The sequence below is a fragment of the Montipora foliosa genome, chromosome 2 (genome assembly GCF_036669935.1).
Source record: "Montipora foliosa isolate CH-2021 chromosome 2, ASM3666993v2, whole genome shotgun sequence".
Classification (NCBI taxonomy): domain Eukaryota; kingdom Metazoa; phylum Cnidaria; class Anthozoa; order Scleractinia; family Acroporidae; genus Montipora; species Montipora foliosa.
Genome location: NC_090870.1, coordinates 53,352,022 through 53,370,708, shown reverse-complemented (window position 1 = coordinate 53,370,708; position 18,687 = coordinate 53,352,022). Strand labels below are relative to the sequence as shown.

At 39.7% G+C, this 18,687-nt stretch overlaps 1 protein-coding gene across 3 annotated transcripts; it reads right to left on the bottom strand.

Annotated features, from left to right (window-relative positions):
* Window positions 1–803: 803 nt before the first annotated feature.
* Window positions 804–17,226, bottom strand: LOC137993556 (uncharacterized). 3 transcript variants are annotated; one of them, XM_068839483.1, is made up of 2 exons: window positions 17,158–17,226; window positions 804–5,696 (listed from the first exon to the last, which is right to left on the bottom strand). In XM_068839483.1, exons 1-2 carry the CDS (start codon window positions 17,216–17,218, stop codon window positions 4,051–4,053), a joined length of 1,707 nt encoding a protein of 568 aa, XP_068695584.1. In that variant the 5' UTR covers window positions 17,219–17,226; the 3' UTR covers window positions 804–4,050. The 3 variants fall into 3 exon arrangements, with proteins under 3 accessions (XP_068695584.1, XP_068695583.1, XP_068695582.1); XM_068839482.1 differs by lacking the exon at window positions 17,158–17,226 and adding an exon at window positions 11,540–11,610; XM_068839481.1 differs by lacking the exon at window positions 17,158–17,226 and adding an exon at window positions 7,221–7,343.
* Between the last annotated feature and the right edge of the window lie 1,461 nt (window positions 17,227–18,687).

Below are 18,687 nucleotides of genomic sequence, written 5' to 3'. Positions count from 1 at the left end.
ATCGTCTGCGAATAGATAGAACTTCATTTGGTTACAGCTGTTACAAATATCATTTATATACACGAGGAAGAGCAGAGGCCCTAGGACTGATCCTTGAGGAACCCCAGATAATACTGTCGCTTTCTTAGATATTACGAGCAGTGAGATAGGAGGTAAACCAGTCATTCACAATTCCGCGTACACCATAATGGTCGAGTGTCTTTAAAAGTATTGTGTGGTCGACTGTGTCAAAAGCCTTTTGTAAATCAATAAATATTCCGCAGGTGTACAACTTTCTATCCATATCAGTTTGAATTCCATTTATGATTTCCAAAATAGCATGTTCCGTAGACCGCTTTTCACGAAAACCATACTGTCACAGTGACTCATGGAGAATACCGAACTTTTCAAGAAATGCTTTCAACCGATTATACATCATTTTTCGAAGATCCGGTCGAAGACTGAAAGCAGTGATATGGGTCTATAGTTAGATGGGTCAGATTCATCATTACTTTTGTAAATTGGGATGACTTTAGCAAGTTTCAGTAAGTGCGAAGTGCTAGTTGTCTACTGATGGAAATGGGCCCACACAAGGGCAGAGAAAAACTCCGACCAGGGTGGGAATTGAACCCACGACCTTCGGGGTAGAAAACTAGCACTTCGCATTACGCTCTATTCAGTTAAGTCTAGAGCTGTTCAAATATAAGTGCTACACGGCCAACGTTTGCAAAAACGTAATCCTTCCTTGTACTTGTACATGTTCATTGCCGTAGATAGATAGATAGATAGATAGATAGATAGATAGATAGATAGATAGACAGATAGATAGATAGATAATCTTTATTTAAACACGATCAATTCATCAACCCATAAAAATACATATCACATACGCTAAAAAATATTTAAAATTCAAACTATTTAAAATATAAAATATTTAAAAATATATAAAATTCAAAATATAAACTAAAAGCTGTTTTCCGTGAATGCCGTGCGTTAGACTTTATGAATGTCATTAATCTTACGTTTAAATACCCCCAGAGACTCTGTGTTCCTTTTATCGCATGGGTAGCCTCGCAGCTCCTACAAGGTCTCACCTGATTGGAGACCACCCTTGAGGTTTAACAAAAGAACAAATAACAGAAACAATGGCCCTTTTGTTTTAGGCCTAGGGTAACAGAAACAATGGCCCTTTTGTTTTAGGCCTAGGGTCCATTGTTTCTGTTATTTGTTCTTTTGTTAAACCTCAAGGGTGGTCGCCAATCAGGTGAGACCTTGTAAGAGCTGCGAGGTGACCGTATCACATGGTAGACTGTTCCATAATGTGGCGCCATTGTAGCTAAAGCTTTTTCGGTAATAATTAGTGCGCGGTAATGGAACATTGAGCTTATTTTCAGAGTCCCTGAGGACATAAGCAGAGTCACGCCACGTAAACTTTGAATACAGATACTCCGGAGCTAGCCCGTGCAGACATCTAAACACCATAGTGGCTTTATGAATTTCCTGCTGGCGTGCAAGATTTTTCCACCCTACAAACTCGAGTAGCTCAGTTGCATCAGCATCATAGTTCGAGAATGTCAACACTCCCCACGGGCTGCTCTATTCTGCAATTTCTGCAGTTTGTCTCGTAGCGTTTTCCCACAGTTACCTACCCCACACAATGTCACAGTAATCAAAGTGAGGTTTTACTAAAGCTTGGTAAATGAGAGGTAAGGTTGATGCTGGGATCAGGTGCCTAATTCGCTTTAGGGCCCCGATACCAGAGGCGATCTTTTTAGTTAATTTTTCGATGTGACTATGCCAATCGAGTTTATCGTCTATTATTATACCAAGCGATTTTGTAGCTGTAACCTGGCTCACTTGAGTATTGTTCATTGTAATTGTTGGTGAAGCTGTGAGAGTATTCAGTCTCTGCCTCGACCCTATTAGCATGAATTCGGTTTTGGTCATGTTCAATGTTTGTTCGCTTGTAGCCAGTTGAAAACGTTTCCTAGGTCTTCATTTAGACAAAACTGAACATTCTCAAGATTGCTGCCCGCGTATGTAAGGTGCGTGTCGTCAGCGTACATTCTCGGTTTACAATTTGATAAGCAATTTGGAAGATCGTTGATATATAATAAGAACAATAATGGACCGAGGATGGTCCCTTGAGGGAAGCCGCATGTCAATGTGCAGCTGTTGGATAGCGACCCGTTCACAGAGCATTTTTGTGTGCGGTTTTCTAAGTATGACTGAAACCATTTGAAAGATTTGCCATGTATACCATAATAGTTTAGTTTCCATAGAAGGATCTGATGATCAACAGTGTCAAAAGCTTTTTTCAAATCTAGAAAAATGACTCCATTGATTTTCCCGTTATCAACACCACCGCGGTCACCCTGTTTATAAAGAGGGGTAACCCTTGCATATTTCCAGTCATCTTCGAAACGTCCCTTGACTAATGGATTGATTGAAAATATCACATATCGGCATACAAATAAGGTCAGCACATTCCCTGACAAACCTAGCAGATATTTTGTCAAGGCTCGTTGCTTTTGACTCGTCCAGTTTATTTAAAAGTGAAAATACTTTATTTGGATTGGTGGGTTGGAGCTTAAACCGTTTATCTGTAACAGTAAGATATCTTTGATAGCTACCATTATCACAATTTATTTCACTGGCAAGTTTTGGACCAATGTTAGCAAAGTGGTTATTGAATTCATTTGATAGCTCCAACGGATTAGTTATCGTTAATCCGTTCACTTTTAGTGACGCCACTAACGTTTTCCCAGATTTTCGAGAAGTTAACTCGTTTATAGTCTGCCAGGTCTTTCGGGAGTCGCTGGTGTGCTTATTAAAACTATTTTGGTAATAAACTTGCTTAGCTGAGCGTATTTGCTTATTGACTATATTTCTTTGTTTCTTAAATGATGCCCTATCGTTAGGATCATTTGTCTTGCTAGCTTTGATTTTTAATGTCTCTATTATGCATAAGGTCTTTCAATTCAGAGGCAATCCACGGAGAACTCCTTGAACGAACGCGCATCGTTTTCAGTGGGGCATGTTTGCCAGCGATAGCCAGAAATGTACTTTTCCATTGCTGCCACATCACGTTTGGGTTGGAAGACTCGTATACATTATCCCAAGATTGAGATAGAATATCATAACGAAAATTTTGGCGATCGAAATTTCGGAAATTTCTATATGTAATAGAATTATGTCCATTAGACATCCCGTTCAGAGCAAGTTTTCTATACACATACACCATGCTATGATCACTTATCCCGATATGACAAACTCCCGAACAAGCAATCTTATCCGAGCAGTTGGTATAAATTAAATCAATTAGAGTTGATGAGGTGGGTGTTATCCTCGTCGGTTCAGAGATGAGCTGCTCGAGTCCGTAGACATCAGCAATACTACTTAATTTGGATGTGTCATTATCATATCGAGTAGTGATCATGTCACAGTTCATGTCTCCCAGTACAAAAAATTCTACATTTTCACTATCCAATTTCCCGATTAGGGATTCAAATGGAGAAAAAATGCCAATGGGAGATTCAGGTGGTCTGTACCAAGTAACAATCACAAAAGATTTTGAATTTGGCTTATGGATTTCCAATGCATCCATATGTAGGTCATTTCGTACTGTAAAATTGATTGAATTTTTTACATAGAAGCATACCCCTCCGCCGCATTTTGTAAGTCTATCGCGGCGAATTATTTCGTATCCCGGAATATGAACATCATGATCTCGAATACTCTCGTTCAGTTTCGTTTCATTTATGGAAACAATATCGATATCATTGTTTGCTAATAGGATTCTTAATTCGTCTATATGTGTAGTTAATTGATTTAATATTGAGTGATGCCATTCTAAAACCGCGCAAAGGAGGCAATATTAAGACAGATTTTTCGGCCCTTTGGTTGCTTAATGGATCCCCGCACGGCATTGACGGACAGCATATTATCTCATTCTAGGTGCTATTTAAAATTATTATAAAACTGCTCATTACCTTTGAGCTGTTCGACGTTTCATTTTTTAAGTTTGAGTTTTAACCGTTACTTGTCTCACCCGTAAGTTTCAAATGACTTTTAAACGAAGTCCGAAGTCAGAGCCAACATGTGTAGCAGCCACGAGAACACCAGTGAGCCAGAGAAGAGAAACATGCTAACGTTAACATGGTGAATACCTTCGCTAGCAGTGCAGTCTGCTTCTTTGTTTAAGTCCTCCTTCAGTTCTTCCAGATCTAGGACCAAGTACTCCTTGTACTTACCCTGAAGCCATTTCTGCATCGACGAGTTGCTAGTCAATTTATAGAATGGCTCTAAGACCAACGTCGTTGGGTACGGCTTCTGCAGAACAGTCAGGCGCCACAGAGAATCATTGGCACACACAGCGGGATTCAGAGAATTGCCTCCTCGACAGGTTGTGAATGGACCCGAAATGATCGCTTCACGATCAGATTCGCTCAGGTTCTGCTCATAATGAGCAGATGCTGAAACACTCAAAATCTTAGCCTCGAAAGCTGCTTTCTTTTGTTCAGTTTTAGTAAGCTCACAATACGACACGCTTAGAAGGGACTCCTTACGACCTCCCATTTCGGCTTCACGGACATAGTGGGTCCCATATTCCTTGAAAAAATCCATTGCTTTTGCATCATTCTGACTTTTCAAGAGTTCCAAAAACTCCTTTTCAAATGTATCATCCCAGTTCTGGCTTGCTTTGAAATTGAAACTGTTGCGAAACCGAACTTGGAATATTTTGTACTCCATTCCAGATATTGCAGATGAGTGGGAACGTGCAGAGTACAGTTTACTGTAACTGTCGTACTTTGCAGACGCCTGAAATGACCCTGTGTATTTGATGCCATAAGACTGAAGTTCTGCCTTGACGGTTTCTTTAACACTTTTGAACACTTGGGAGAATGGGACGGACGCAATTGCCACGGTATCAATTGACACCCCTCTGGGAACAACAAAACTCTTTAGACCGTCCTCAAAAATATCAATAGTCTCCATAAAACGTTGATCCCTGTTTACTGGAAACTTCTCAAATTTCAACCATCGAGGATTGGCCATTTTTAAGTGTTTCATGTCCCATCCTTTCATTAGAATGTTCAGACCCGGCAAACAGCCATCTGGAGCCCATTCTACAAAATAGCAGTCCGTCAAAGGTTGCGGAAATAGATTATTGCGCTTCCTAGCAAACTTCATGTTCGCCAATTTTCCCACATTTTGTGAAGAAGAAGCGGAAAACCCCACCAGAACTCCAGTGGTAGTATCGTATGAGGCGCCGTGAAACGTGAAATTCCGCGAGCTGAATTCTGGATGTACAAGTCCTGATTCCGGTACTAATTTTCCATTCGGTAAGGTGATGTTTGTGAAATTCACGAAAGGAACCATAAAAGGGATGGGTCTCTCAATGCTTGAGGCTCTTAGAAGATACGGATCGCGGAAAGTTTGAGATCCATTCATGGCAGATTTTAAGCAGTTGGTTGCTGCATCTCCGAAGCAAAATATTGCTGGGAACTCGTACCAGTTCCAACGGCTCGAGTATGTTGGAGAGTAGATGTCTATGACCACAGTAAAACGGTCGTTCTTCTCAAGCAAAGCTCTTTCAGAGTCATGGAAAACTCCCTGTAGTCCATTTACCGTGCCTTCGATCACGTGGTACACGGTCGGGTAGAGAGGACTGTCATATTCGAGATGAAGTTCAACACCAGGGCTAATACCTGAAGCTGAAGAAAGTACTTATTAATGAAATCAGCTGAGTCTAGTTGAAGGAGCTGAGTACGTTTTTGTGTGCTGTACCTTCCTTTGTAGCGCGGAATGGGAGGGGGGATGGGCGGGGGGGGGGGGGGGATAGGGGTAAAGGGACGCTGTATTTTCTCACAGTCGAGAGGGTCAATTGAAACCATCTTTGTTTGATCAATCTGTTTCAATGATTGATACCACGTCTTCATTGACTCCCATGATCAATCACCGGTATGCAGAGTAAAAGGGGTTTCTTATGAATTGCCTTATTTATTCTCCGAAAGGTCGATCACGGTTTAATAAAGCCGGAAAAAGTCACCTTGAATAAAACGCTACACCGATTTAATAAGAGTCGCCCTCAAATTGGGCGCTTTTACCAAACGGTGTACATGGCAACCGCGATTCAGGTTATTATTCCGGTTTGTCTTTCAAAGCTCGACTAACAGTATATAAAAGATCAGTTTTTGAATCAAAGGCTGTGAATTGAAACCAATTTTAAAGATGCATGAGTAATGTTTACTCTGTTCGTCCGTGTCAACTTCCCCGAAATGGTCACTGCTAATTTGGAGTCATGTTTCTCGTACCGTTGGCACCAGGAACGCTTGATAGCAAGTCAGTCTTATAGCAAAAACGCTTCTGGTGAAGGTCACACAATAAGTGGCAGTACTGGTAACGCGATTGGACGAGAGATTTAAATTATGAGCAATTCAACATATCGCGTTTGATGCAGACAAATAAATTGACAGAACTGCTCAGCAAGGTGCTTCTGAGAATAAATAAATCACGCTGTTTAAGCTTGAGATAATTTTTGGAATCGTTAATTATGGTTTACAATTATGAGTTATTAGGGCAAAAAAAGATCATTTTCAAACATATCTTCTCTTTAACTAGCCCCTTCTCTGCAGTACACAATCTGTAATTTATCAGTTTGGTGTCTCAGAATTTGTATATAACTTGTCCTCCCTGTGCGAGAGATTTTACAAGTGTGCGCACTACAGAACCGTATGAAGATTTACTCGGGCGACCCATCAATCCCTGGCTAATGCAAGAGCTTGGGCGCTTCCAATGAACCTTAATCTTTTGTATCGAAAATAACTTATATAATTTTTTTCATATGTAGATAAAGAGACAAGTTCATGGATTTCAATCTTCCAAGAAGTACGGGATAATAGTCATTGAATTAACTGATTCCCGCATCGTTAATGAAACGACTGCAAACTTCGCAGCATTTTATAACTGTACAATGAAAGACAGGCTTCAAATTCGAATTTAAAATGAAAGTAAAACCAAAGAATTCTCCATTCAAAAAAATGGGTTCATGCTGGTGGCAAACCGAACTCGCTCACGCAGCTGAATTTGACTGAGTTCTCGGAAAATCAACTGCCTCGCTTAAGTTGAGTGATCCTGTTGTGATACACCTACATTTGGGGTCTTTTTCGTGCAGAATTTGACTTAAGAGAGAAACTGTTGTTATGAAACAAGTCATGAGGCATAGTTTATATACGAACCTGTCGAAATCAACAATCCGAGGGCAAGCGAGGAAACGACACACAACCGGAACACCTCCATCGCACACACTTCGGTATATGTACGTTGTTACTAGTAAGCATGTAAGTTGATCCTTGGCGCATATTCTTATGTGTCGTTGTCTGGTTATTATAATAAATTACCATACTCAAGGCCAGCTGGAATGTGGGCATTTTTTGAATCAACAAGAATTGTATTCGCTCTGGTTGTTTAGCTAAATATGATGGAGTGGCTAGTGCAGTCGACTTAAAAAACTCAGATTTTCACAATATAAACAGTACGCTATAAAACTCTTAGATAACAAGAGTGGGAAGTATTGACAATTAAGATATTAAACCATACACTATACTTTTTCCTATAGATTCCCATTCTCAACGCTGAAAGTCATGGCGGATGCAAAAAAGTATCATGTCCATTCCGGGCCACAGTAAAAAACAGATCATTTTCAAACATATCTTCTCTTTAACTAGCCCCTTCTCTGCAGTACGCAATCTGTAATTTATCAGTTTGGTGTCTCAGAATTTGTATATAACTTGTCCAGAGTGTGCGCACTACAGAACCGTATGAAGATTTACTCGGGCGACCCATCGATCCCTGGCTAATGCAAGAGCTTGGGCGCTTCCAATGAACCTTTAATCTTTTGTATCGAAAATAACTTATATAATTTTTTTCATATGTAGATAACGAGACAGGTTCATGGATTTCAATCTTCCAAGAAGTACCGGATAATAGTCATTGAATTAACTGATTCCCGCATCGTTAGCGAACGACTGCAAAATTTGCAGCATTTTATACTAAGGAAAGACAGGCTTCGAATTCGAATTTAAAATGAAAGTAAAACCAAAGAGTTCTGGATTCAAAAAAATGGGTTCATGCTGGTGGCAAACCGAACTCGGTCACGCAGCTGAATTTGACTGAGTTCTCGGAAAATCAACTGCCTCGCTTAAGTTGAGTGATCCTGTTATGATACACATACATTTGGGGTCTTTTTCGTGCAGAATTTGACTTAAGAGAGAAACTGTTGTTATGAAACAAGTCATGAGGCATAGTTTATATACGAACCTGTCGAAATCAACAATCCGAGGGCAAGCGAGGAAACGACACACAACCGGAACACCTCCATCGCACACACTTCGGTATATGTACGTTGTTTCTGGTAAGCATGTAAGTTGATCCTTGGCGCATATTCTTATTTGTCGTTGACTGGTTATTATCATAAATAACCATAATCAAGGCCAGCTGGAATGTGGGCATATTTTGAATCAACAAGAATTGTATTCGTTCTGGTTGTTTAGCTGAATATAATGGGGTGGCTAGTGCAGTCGACTCCAAAAAACTCAACTTTACACCATATAAACAGTATGCTATAAAACTCGTAGATAACAAGAGTGGGAAGTATTGACAACTAAGATACAAACGATACTTTTTCCTATAGCTTCCCATTCTCAACGCTAAAAGTTATGGCGGATGCAAAAAAAGAATCATGTCCATTCCGGGCCACAGTAAAAAACAGATCATTTTCAAACATATCTTCTCTTTAACTAGCCCTTTCTCTGCAGTACACAATCTGTAATTTATCAGTTTGGTGTCTCAGAATTTGTATATAACTTGTCCACAGTGTGCGCACTACAGAACCGTATGAAGATTTACTCGGGCGACCCATCGATCCCTGGCTAATGCAAGAGCTTGGGCGCTTCCAATGAACCTTTAATCTTTTGTATCGAAAATAACTTATATAATTTTTTTTCATATGTAGATAAAGAGACAAGATCATGGATTTCAATCTTCCAAGAAGTACGGGATAATAGTCATTGAATTAACTGATTCCCGCATCGTTAGCGAACGACTGCAAACTTCGCAGCATTTTATAACAAGGAACGACGGGCTTCAAATTCGAATTTAAAATGAAAGTAAAACCAAAGAATTCTCCATTCAAAAAAATGGGTTCATGCTGGTGGCAAACCGAACTCGGTCACGCAGCTGAATTTGACTGAGTTCTCGGAAAATCAACTGCCTCGCTCAAGTTGAGTGATCCTGTTGTGATACAGGTACATTTGGGGTCTTTTTCGTGCAGAATTTGACTTAAGAGAGAAACTGTTGTTATGAAACAAGTCATGAGGCATAGTTTATATACGAACCTGTCGAAATCAACAATCCGAGGGCAAGCGAGGAAACGACACACAACCGGAACACCTCCATCGCACACACTTCGGTATATGTACGTTGTTACTAGTAAGCACGTAAGTTGATCCTTGGCGCATATTCTTATTTGCCGTTGTCTCGTTATTATAAAAAATTACCATATTTAAGGCCAGCTGGAATGTGCGCATATTTTGAATCAACAAGAATGGTATTCGTTCTGGTTGTTTAGCTGAATATGATGGGGTGGCTAGTGCAGTCGACTTATAAAACTCAGCTTTTTACCATATAAACAGTATGCTATAAAACTCTTAGATAACAAGAGTGGGAAGTATTGACAACTAAGATATTATATCATACACTATAATTTTTCCTATAGCTTCCCATTCTCAACGCTAAAAGTCATGGCGGATGCAAAAAAGTATCATGTCCCTTCCGGACCACAGTAAAAAACAGATCATTTTCAAACATATCTTCTCTTTAACTAGCCCCTTCTCTGCAGTACACAATCTGTAATTTATCAGTTTGGTGTCTCCGAATTCGTATATAACTTGTCCACAGTGTGGGCACTACAGCACCGTATGAAGATTTACTCGGGCGACCCATCGATCCCTGGCTAATGCAAGAGCTTGGGCGCTTCCAATGAACCTTTAATCTTTTGTATCGAAAATAACTTATATAATTTTTTTCATATGTAGATAAAGAGACAGGTTCATGGATTTCAATCTTCCAAGAAGTACGGGATAATAGTCATTGAATTAACTGATTCCCGCATCGTTAGCGAACGACTGCAAAATTCGCAGCATTTTATAACAAGGAAAGACAGCCTTCGAATTCGAATTTAAAATGAAAGTAAAACCAAAGAGTTCTGGATTCAAAAAAATGGGTTCATGCTGGTGGCAAACCGAACTCGGTCATGCAGCTGAATTTGACTGAGTTCTCGGAAAATCAACTGCCTCGTTTAAGTTGAGTGATTCTGTTGTGATACAGGTACATTTGGGGTCTTTTTCGTGCAGAATTTGACTTAAGAGAGAAACTGTTGTTATGAAACAAGTCATAAGGCATAGTTTCTATACCAACCTGTCGAAATCAACAATCCGAGGGCAAGCGAGGAAACGACAAACAACCGGAACACCTCCATCGCACACACTTCGGTATATGTACGTTGTTTCTGGTAAGCATGTAAGTTGATCCTTGGCGCATATTCTTATTTGTCGTTGTCTGGTTATTATCATAAATGACCATATTCAAGGCCAGCTGGAATGTGGGCATATTTTAAATCAACAAGAATTGTATTCGTTCTGGTTGTTTAGCTGAATATGATGGGGTGGCTACTGCAGTCGCCTCGAAAAAACTCAGCTTTTCACCATAAAAACAGTATGCTATAAAACTCTTAGATAACAAGAGTGGGAAGTATTGACAACTAAGATATTACACCATACACTATAATTTTTCCTATAGCTTCCCATTCTCAACGCTGAAAGTCATGGCGGATGCAAAAAAGTATCATGTCCATTCCGGACCACAGTAAAAAACAGATCATTTTCAAACATATCTTCTCTTTAACTAGCCCCTTCTCTGCAGTACACAATCTGTAATTTATCAGTTTGGTGTCTCCGAATTCGTATATAACTTGTCCACAGTGTGCGCACTACAGAACCGTATAAAGATTTACTCGGGCGACCCATCGATCCCTGGCTAATGCAAGAGCTTGGGCGCTTCCAATGAACCTTTAATCTTTTGTATCGAAAATAACTTATATAATTTTTTTCAAATGTAGATAAAGAGACAGGTTCATGGATTTCAATCTTCCAAGAAGTACGGGATAATAGTCATTGAATTAACTGATTCCCGCATCGTTAGCGAACGACTGCAAAATTTGCAGCATTTTATACTAAGGAAAGACAGGCTTCGAATTCGAATTTAAAATGAAAGTAAAACCAAAGAGTTCTCGATTCAAAAAAAGGGTTCATGCTGGTGGCAAACCGAACTCGGTCATGCAGCTGAATTTGACTGAGTTCTCGGAAAATCAACTGCCTCGCTTAAGTTGAGTGATCCTGTTATGATACAGGTACATTTGGGGTCTTTTTCGTGCAGAATTTGACTTAAGAGAGAAACTGTTGTTATGAAACAAGTCATGAGGCATAGTTTATATACGAACCTGTCGAAATCAACAATCCGAGGACAAGCGAGGAAACGACACACAACCGGAACACCTCCATCGCACACACTTCGGTATATGTACGTTGTTTCTGGTAAGCATGTAAGTTGATCCTTGGCGCATATTCTTATTTGTCGTTGTCTGGTTATTATCATAAATAACCATAATCAAGGCCAGCTGGAATGTGGGCATATTTTGAATCAACAAGAATTGCATTCGTTCTGGTTGTTTAGCTGAATATGATGGGGTGGCTAGTGCAGTCGACTCCAAAAAACTCAACTTTACACCATATAAACAGTATGCTATAAAACTCGTAGATAACAAGAGTGGGAAGTATTGACAACTAAGATACAAACGATACTTTTTCCTATAGCTTCCCATTCTCAACGCTAAAATTCATGGCGGATGCAAAAAAAGAATCATGTCCATTCCGGGCCACAGTAAAAAACAGATCATTTTCAAACATATCTTCTCTTTAACTAGCCCCTTCTCTGCAGTACACAATCTGTAATTTATCAGTTTGGTGTCTCAGAATTTGTATATAACTTGTCCACAGAGTGCGCACTACAGAACCGTATGAAGATTTACTCGGGCGACCCATCGATCCCTGGCTAATGCAAGAGCTTGGGCGCTTCCAATGAACCTTTAATCTTTTGTATCGAAAATAACTTATATAATTTTTTTCATATGTAGATAAAGAGACAAGATCATGGATTTCAATCTTCCAAGAAGTACGGGATAATACTCATTGAATTAACTGATTCCCGCATCGTTAGCGAACGACTGCAAAATTCGCAGCATTTTATAACAAGGAAAGACAGCCTTCGAATTCGAATTTAAAACGAAAGTAAAACCAAAGAGTTCTGGATTCAAAAAAATGGGTTCATGCTGGTGGCAAACCGAACTCGGTCACGCAGCTGAATTTGACTGATTTCTCGGAAAATCAACTGCCTCGCTTAAGTTGAGTGATCCTGTTGTGATACAGGTACATTTGGGGTCTTTTTCGTGCAGAATTTGACTTAAGAGAGAAACTGTTGTTATGAAACAAGTCATGAGGCGTAGTTTATATACGAACCTGTCGAAATCAACAATCCGAGGGCAAGCGAGGAAACGACACACAACCGGAACACCTCCATCGCACACACTTCGGTATATGTACGTTGTTTCTGGTAAGCATGTAAGTTGATCCTTGGCGCATATTCTTATTTGTCGTTGTCTGGTTATTATCATAAATGACCATATTCAAGGCCAGCTGGAATGTGGGCATATTTTGAATCAACAAGAATTGTATTCGTTCTGGTTGTTTAGCTGAATATGATGGGGTGGCTACTGCAGTCGCCTCGAAAAAACTCAGCTTTTCACCATAAAAACAGTATGCTATAAAACTCTTAGATAACAAGAGTGGGAAGTATTGACAACTAAGATATTACACCATACACTATAATTTTTCCTATAGCTTCCCATTCTCAACGCTGAAAGTCATGGCGGATGCAAAAAAGTATCATGTCCATTCCGGACCACAGTAAAAAACAGATCATTTTCAAACATATCTTCTCTTTAACTAGCCCCTTCTCTGCAGTACACAATCTGTAATTTATCAGTTTGGTGTCTCCGAATTCGTATATAACTTGTCCACAGTGTGCGCACTACAGAACCGTATAAAGATTTACTCGGGCGACCCATCGATCCCTGGCTAATGCAAGAGCTTGGGCGCTTCCAATGAACCTTTAATCTTTTGTATCGAAAATAACTTATATAATTTTTTTCAAATGTAGATAAAGAGACAGGTTCATGGATTTCAATCTTCCAAGAAGTACCGGATAATAGTCATTGAATTAACTGATTCCCGCATCGTTAGCGAACGACTGCAAAATTTGCAGCATTTTATACTAAGGAAAGACAGGCTTCGAATTCGAATTTAAAATGAAAGTAAAACCAAAGAGTTCTCGATTCAAAAAAAGGGGTTCATGCTGGTGGCAAACCGAACTCGGTCATGCAGCTGAATTTGACTGAGTTCTCGGAAAATCAACTGCCTCGCTTAAGTTGAGTGATCCTGTTATGATACAGGTACATTTGGGGTCTTTTTCGTGCAGAATTTGACTTAAGAGAGAAACTGTTGTTATGAAACAAGTCATGAGGCATAGTTTATATACGAACCTGTCGAAATCAACAATCCGAGGGCAAGCGAGGAAACGACACACAACCGGAACACCTCCATCGCACACACTTCGGTATATGTACGTTGTTTCTGGTAAGCATGTAAGTTGATCCTTGGCGCATATTCTTATTTGTCGTTGTCTGGTTATTATCATAAATAACCATAATCAAGGCCAGCTGGAATGTGGGCATATTTTGAATCAACAAGAATTGTATTCGTTCTGGTTGTTTAGCTGAATATGATGGGGTGGCTAGTGCAGTCGACTCCAAAAAACTCAACTTTACACCATATAAACAGTATGCTATAAAACTCGTAGATAACAAGAGTGGGAAGTATTGACAACTAAGATACAAACGATACTTTTTCCTATAGCTTCCCATTCTCAACGCTAAAATTCATGGCGGATGCAAAAAAAGAATCATGTCCATTCCGGGCCACAGTAAAAAACAGATCATTTTCAAACATATCTTCTCTTTAACTAGCCCCTTCTCTGCAGTACACAATCTGTAATTTATCAGTTTGGTGTCTCAGAATTTGTATATAACTTCTCTACAGTGTGCGCACTACAGAACCGTATGAAGATTTACTCGGGCGACCCATCGATCCCTGGCTAATGCAAGAGCTTGGGCGCTTCCAATGAACCTTTAATCTTTTGTATCGAAAATAACTTATATAATTTTTTTCATATGTAGATAAAGAAGATATGTTTGAAAATGATCTGTTTTTTACTGTGGCCCGGAATGGACATGATTCTTTTTTTGCATCCGCCATGAATTTTAGCGTTGAGAATGGGAAGCTATAGGAAAAAGTATCGTTTGTATCTTAGTTGTCAATACTTCCCACTCTTGTTATCTACGAGTTTTATAGCATACTGTTTATATGGTGTAAAGTTGAGTTTTTTGGAGTCGACTGCACTAGCCACCCCATCATATATGTAGATAAAGAGACAAGATCATGGAATTCAATCTTCCAAGAAGTACGGGATAATAGTCATTGAATAAACTGATTCCCGCATCGTTAGCGAACGACTGCAAAATTTGCAGCATTTTATAACAAGGGACAACGGGCTTCGAATTCGAATTTAAAATGAAAGTAAAACCAAAGAGTTCTCGATTCAAAAAAAGGGGTTCATGCTGGTGGCAAACCGAACTCGGTCACGCAGCTGAATTTGACTGAGTTCTCGGAAAATCAACTGCCTCGCTTAAGTTGAGTGATTCTGTTGTGATACAGGTACATTTGGGGTCTTTTTCGTGCAGAATTTGACTTAAGAGAGAAACTGTTGTTATGAAACAAGTCATGAGGCATAGTTTATATACGAACCTGTCGAAATCAACAATCCGAGGGCAAGCGAGGAAACGACACACAACCGGAACACCTCCATCGCACACACTTCGGTATATGTACGTTGTTACTAGTAAGCATGTAAGTTGATCCTTGGCGCATATTCTTATTGTCGTTGTCTGGTTATTATAAAAAATTACCATATTCAAGGCCAGCTGGAATGTGCGCATATTTTGAATCAATAAGTATTGTATTCGTTCTGGTTGTTTAGCTGAATATGATGGGGTGGCTAGTGCAGTCGACTTATAAAACTCAGCTTTTTACCATATAAACAGTATGCTATAAAACTCTTAGATAACAAGAGTGGGAAGTATTGACAACTAAGATATTATATCATACACTATAATTTTTCCTATAGCTTCCCATTCTCAACGCTGAAAGTCATGGCGGATGCAAAAAAGTATCATGTCCATTCCGGACCACAGTAAAAAACAGATCATTTTCAAACATATCTTCTCTTTAACTAGCCCCTTCTCTGCAGTACACAATCTGTAATTTATCAGTTTGGTGTCTCCGAATTCGTATATAACTTGTCCACAGTGTGGGCACTACAGCACCGTATGAAGATTTACTCGGGCGACCCATCGATCCCTGGCTAATGCAAGAGCTTGGGCGCTTCCAATGAACCTTTAATCTTTTGTATCGAAAATAACTTATATAATTTTTTTCATATGTAGATAAAGAGACAGGTTCATGGATTTCAATCTTCCAAGAAGTACGGGATAATAGTCATTGAATTAACTGATTCCCGCATCGTTAGCGAACGACTGCAAAATTCGCAGCATTTTATGACAAGGAAAGACAGGCTTCGAATTCGAATTTAAAATGAAAGTAAAACCAAAGAGTTCTGGATTCAAAAAAATGGGTTCATGCTGGTGGCAAACCGAACTCGGTCACGCAGCTGAATTTGACGGAGTTCTCGGAAAATCAACTGCCTCGCTTAAGTTGAGTGATCCTTTTGTGATACACCTACATTTGGGGTCTTTTTCGTGCAGAATTTGACTTAAGAGAGAAACTGTTGTTATGAAACAAGTCATGAGGCATAGTTTATATACGAACCTGTCGAAATCAACAATCCGAGGGCAAGCGAGGAAACGACACACAACCGGAACACCTCCATCGCACACACTTCGGTATCTGTACGTTGTTTCTGGTAAGCATGTAAGTTGATCCTTGGCGAATATTCTTATTTGTCGTTGTCTGGTTATTATCATAAATGACCATATTCAAGGCCAGCTGGAATTTGGGCATATTTTGAATCAACAAGAATTGTATTCGTTCTGGTTGTTTAGCTGAATATGACGGGGTGGCTAGTCTAGTCGCCTCGAAAAAACTCAGCTTTTCACCATATAAACAGTATGCTATAAAACTCTTAGATAACAAGAGTAAGAAGTATTGACAACTAAGATATTACACCAGACACTATAATTTTTCCTATAGCTTCCCATTCTCAACGCTGAAAGTCATGGCGGATGCAAAAAAGTATCATGTCCATTCCGGGCCACAGTAAAAAACAGATCATTTTCAAACATATCTTCTCTTTAACTAGCCTGCGAACGCAGTTTGGTGTCTCAGAATTTGTATATAACTTGTCCACAGTGTGCGCACTACAGAACCGTATGAAGATTTACTGGGGCGACCCATCGATCCCTGGCTAATGCAAGAGCTTGGGCGCTTCCAATGAACCTTTAATCTTTTGTATCGAAAATAACTTATATAATTTTTTTCATATGTAGATAAAGAGACAGGTTCATGGATTTCAATCTTCCAAGAAGTACGGGATAATAGTCATTGAATTAACTGATTCCCGCATCGTTAGCAAAACGACTGCAAACTTCGCAGCATTTTATAACAAGGAAAGACAGGCTTCAAATTCGAATTTAAAATGAAAGTAAAACCAAAGAATTCTCGATTCAAAAAAATGGATTCATGCTGGTGGGAAACCGAACTTGGTCACGCAGCTGAATTTGACTGAGTTCTCGGAAAATCAACTGCCTCGCTTAAGTTGAGTGATCCTGTTGTGATACACCTACATTTGGGGTCTTTTTCGTGCAGAATTTGACTTAAGAGAGAAACTGTTGTTATGAAACAAGTCATGAGGCATAGTTTATATACGAACCTGCCGAAATCAACAATCCGAGGGCAAGCGAGGAAACGACACACAACCGGAACACCTCCATCGCACACACTTCGGTATATGTACGTTGTTACTAGTAAGCATGTAAGTTGATCCTTGGCGCATATTCTTATTTGTCGTTGTCTGGTTATTATCATAAATGACCATATTCAAGGCCAGCTGGAATGTGGGCATATTTTGAATCAACAAGAATTGTATTCGTTCTGGTTTTTTAGCTGAATATGATGGGGTGGCTAGTGCAGTCGTCTTCAAAAAACTCAGCTTTTTACCATATAAACAGTATGCTATAAAACTCGTAGATAACAAGAGTGGGAAGTATTGACAAGTAAGATATTAAACCATACACTATACTTTTTCCTATAGCTTCCCATTCTCAACGCTGAAAGTCATGGCGGATGCAAAAAAGTATCATGCCCATTCCGGGCCACAGTAAAAAATAGATCATTTTCAAACACATCTTCTCTTTAACTAGCTCCTTCTCTGCAGTACACAATCTGTAATTTATCAGTTTTGTGTCTCAGGCCCAGTTCAGACGCCGTGCTTCAGCCGTGTCGAACTAAATTCAGGAATTAAGTTCGACAAAAGCACGGCAGAAGCACGGCGTCTGAATCAAACTTTTGAATTAAGTTCGGCAAGCAATTATGTTCGACAAGCTCTGCCGTGCTACACGACTTTGGCACGGCATTGATTCAAACCTCGTGCTTGTGTCGCGCCAAACAAAATTCATAAATTATATTAATGTATTTGGCGAGATTGAGTTCCCACGGGGAGTTAGGAGAAGAATTGTTACGAGGCATCAGTAAAGCCTGAATTTGGTTCGACTTTGGCACGGCGTCTGAATCAGAGTTGTTTCCCTATCGTGCTACAGTCGAACCAAATTGCAATTAAGTTCGGCACGGCAGAAGCACGACGTCTGAACTGGGCTTCAGAATTTGTATATAACTTGTCCACAGTGTGCGCACTACAGAACCGTATGAAGATTTACTCGGGCGACCCATCGATCCCTGGCTAATGCAAGAGCTTGGGCGCTTCCAATGAACCTTTAATCTTTTGTATCGAAAATAACTTATATAATTGTCTTCATATGTAGATAAAGAGACAGGTTCAAGGATTTCAATCTTTTAAGAAGTACGGGATAATAGTCATTGAATTAACTGATTCCCGCATCGTTAGCGAAACGACTGCAAAATTCGCAGCATTTTATAACTGTACAAGGAAAGACAGGCCTCGAATTCGAATTTAAAATGAAAGTAAAACCAAAGAATTCTCGATTCAAAAAAATGGGTTCATGCTGGTGGCAAACCGAACTCTCCCGAACTCTTCCGTTAAGGGTGGATGCTGCGATTTTAACTTTTTTGTTGTACATGTACCTTACATGTAAGGTGTTTATATTTTTTACAATAGCATTGCAAGCAGGCAGGCAAGAAGGAGAGCCTGCACGCATCTAACCTGCGATCAGGCCCATTTTTAGCTTCGGCCATATGTTCTCTTATGTCGTCGCTCGCTAAAATT

What these genes read in the sequence shown, in the direction of transcription:
- LOC137993556 (XM_068839483.1), bottom strand. Translation starts at nt 17,218, where the DNA reads ATGGAGGTGTTCCGGTTGTGTGTCGTTTCCTCGCTTGCCCTCGGATTG. An exon ending in CGGATTGTTGATTTCGGCAG is followed by an intron (nt 5,697 to 17,157) that starts GTTCGTATATAA and finishes TACTTTCTTCAG; the next exon opens with CTTCAGGTATTAGCCCTGGT.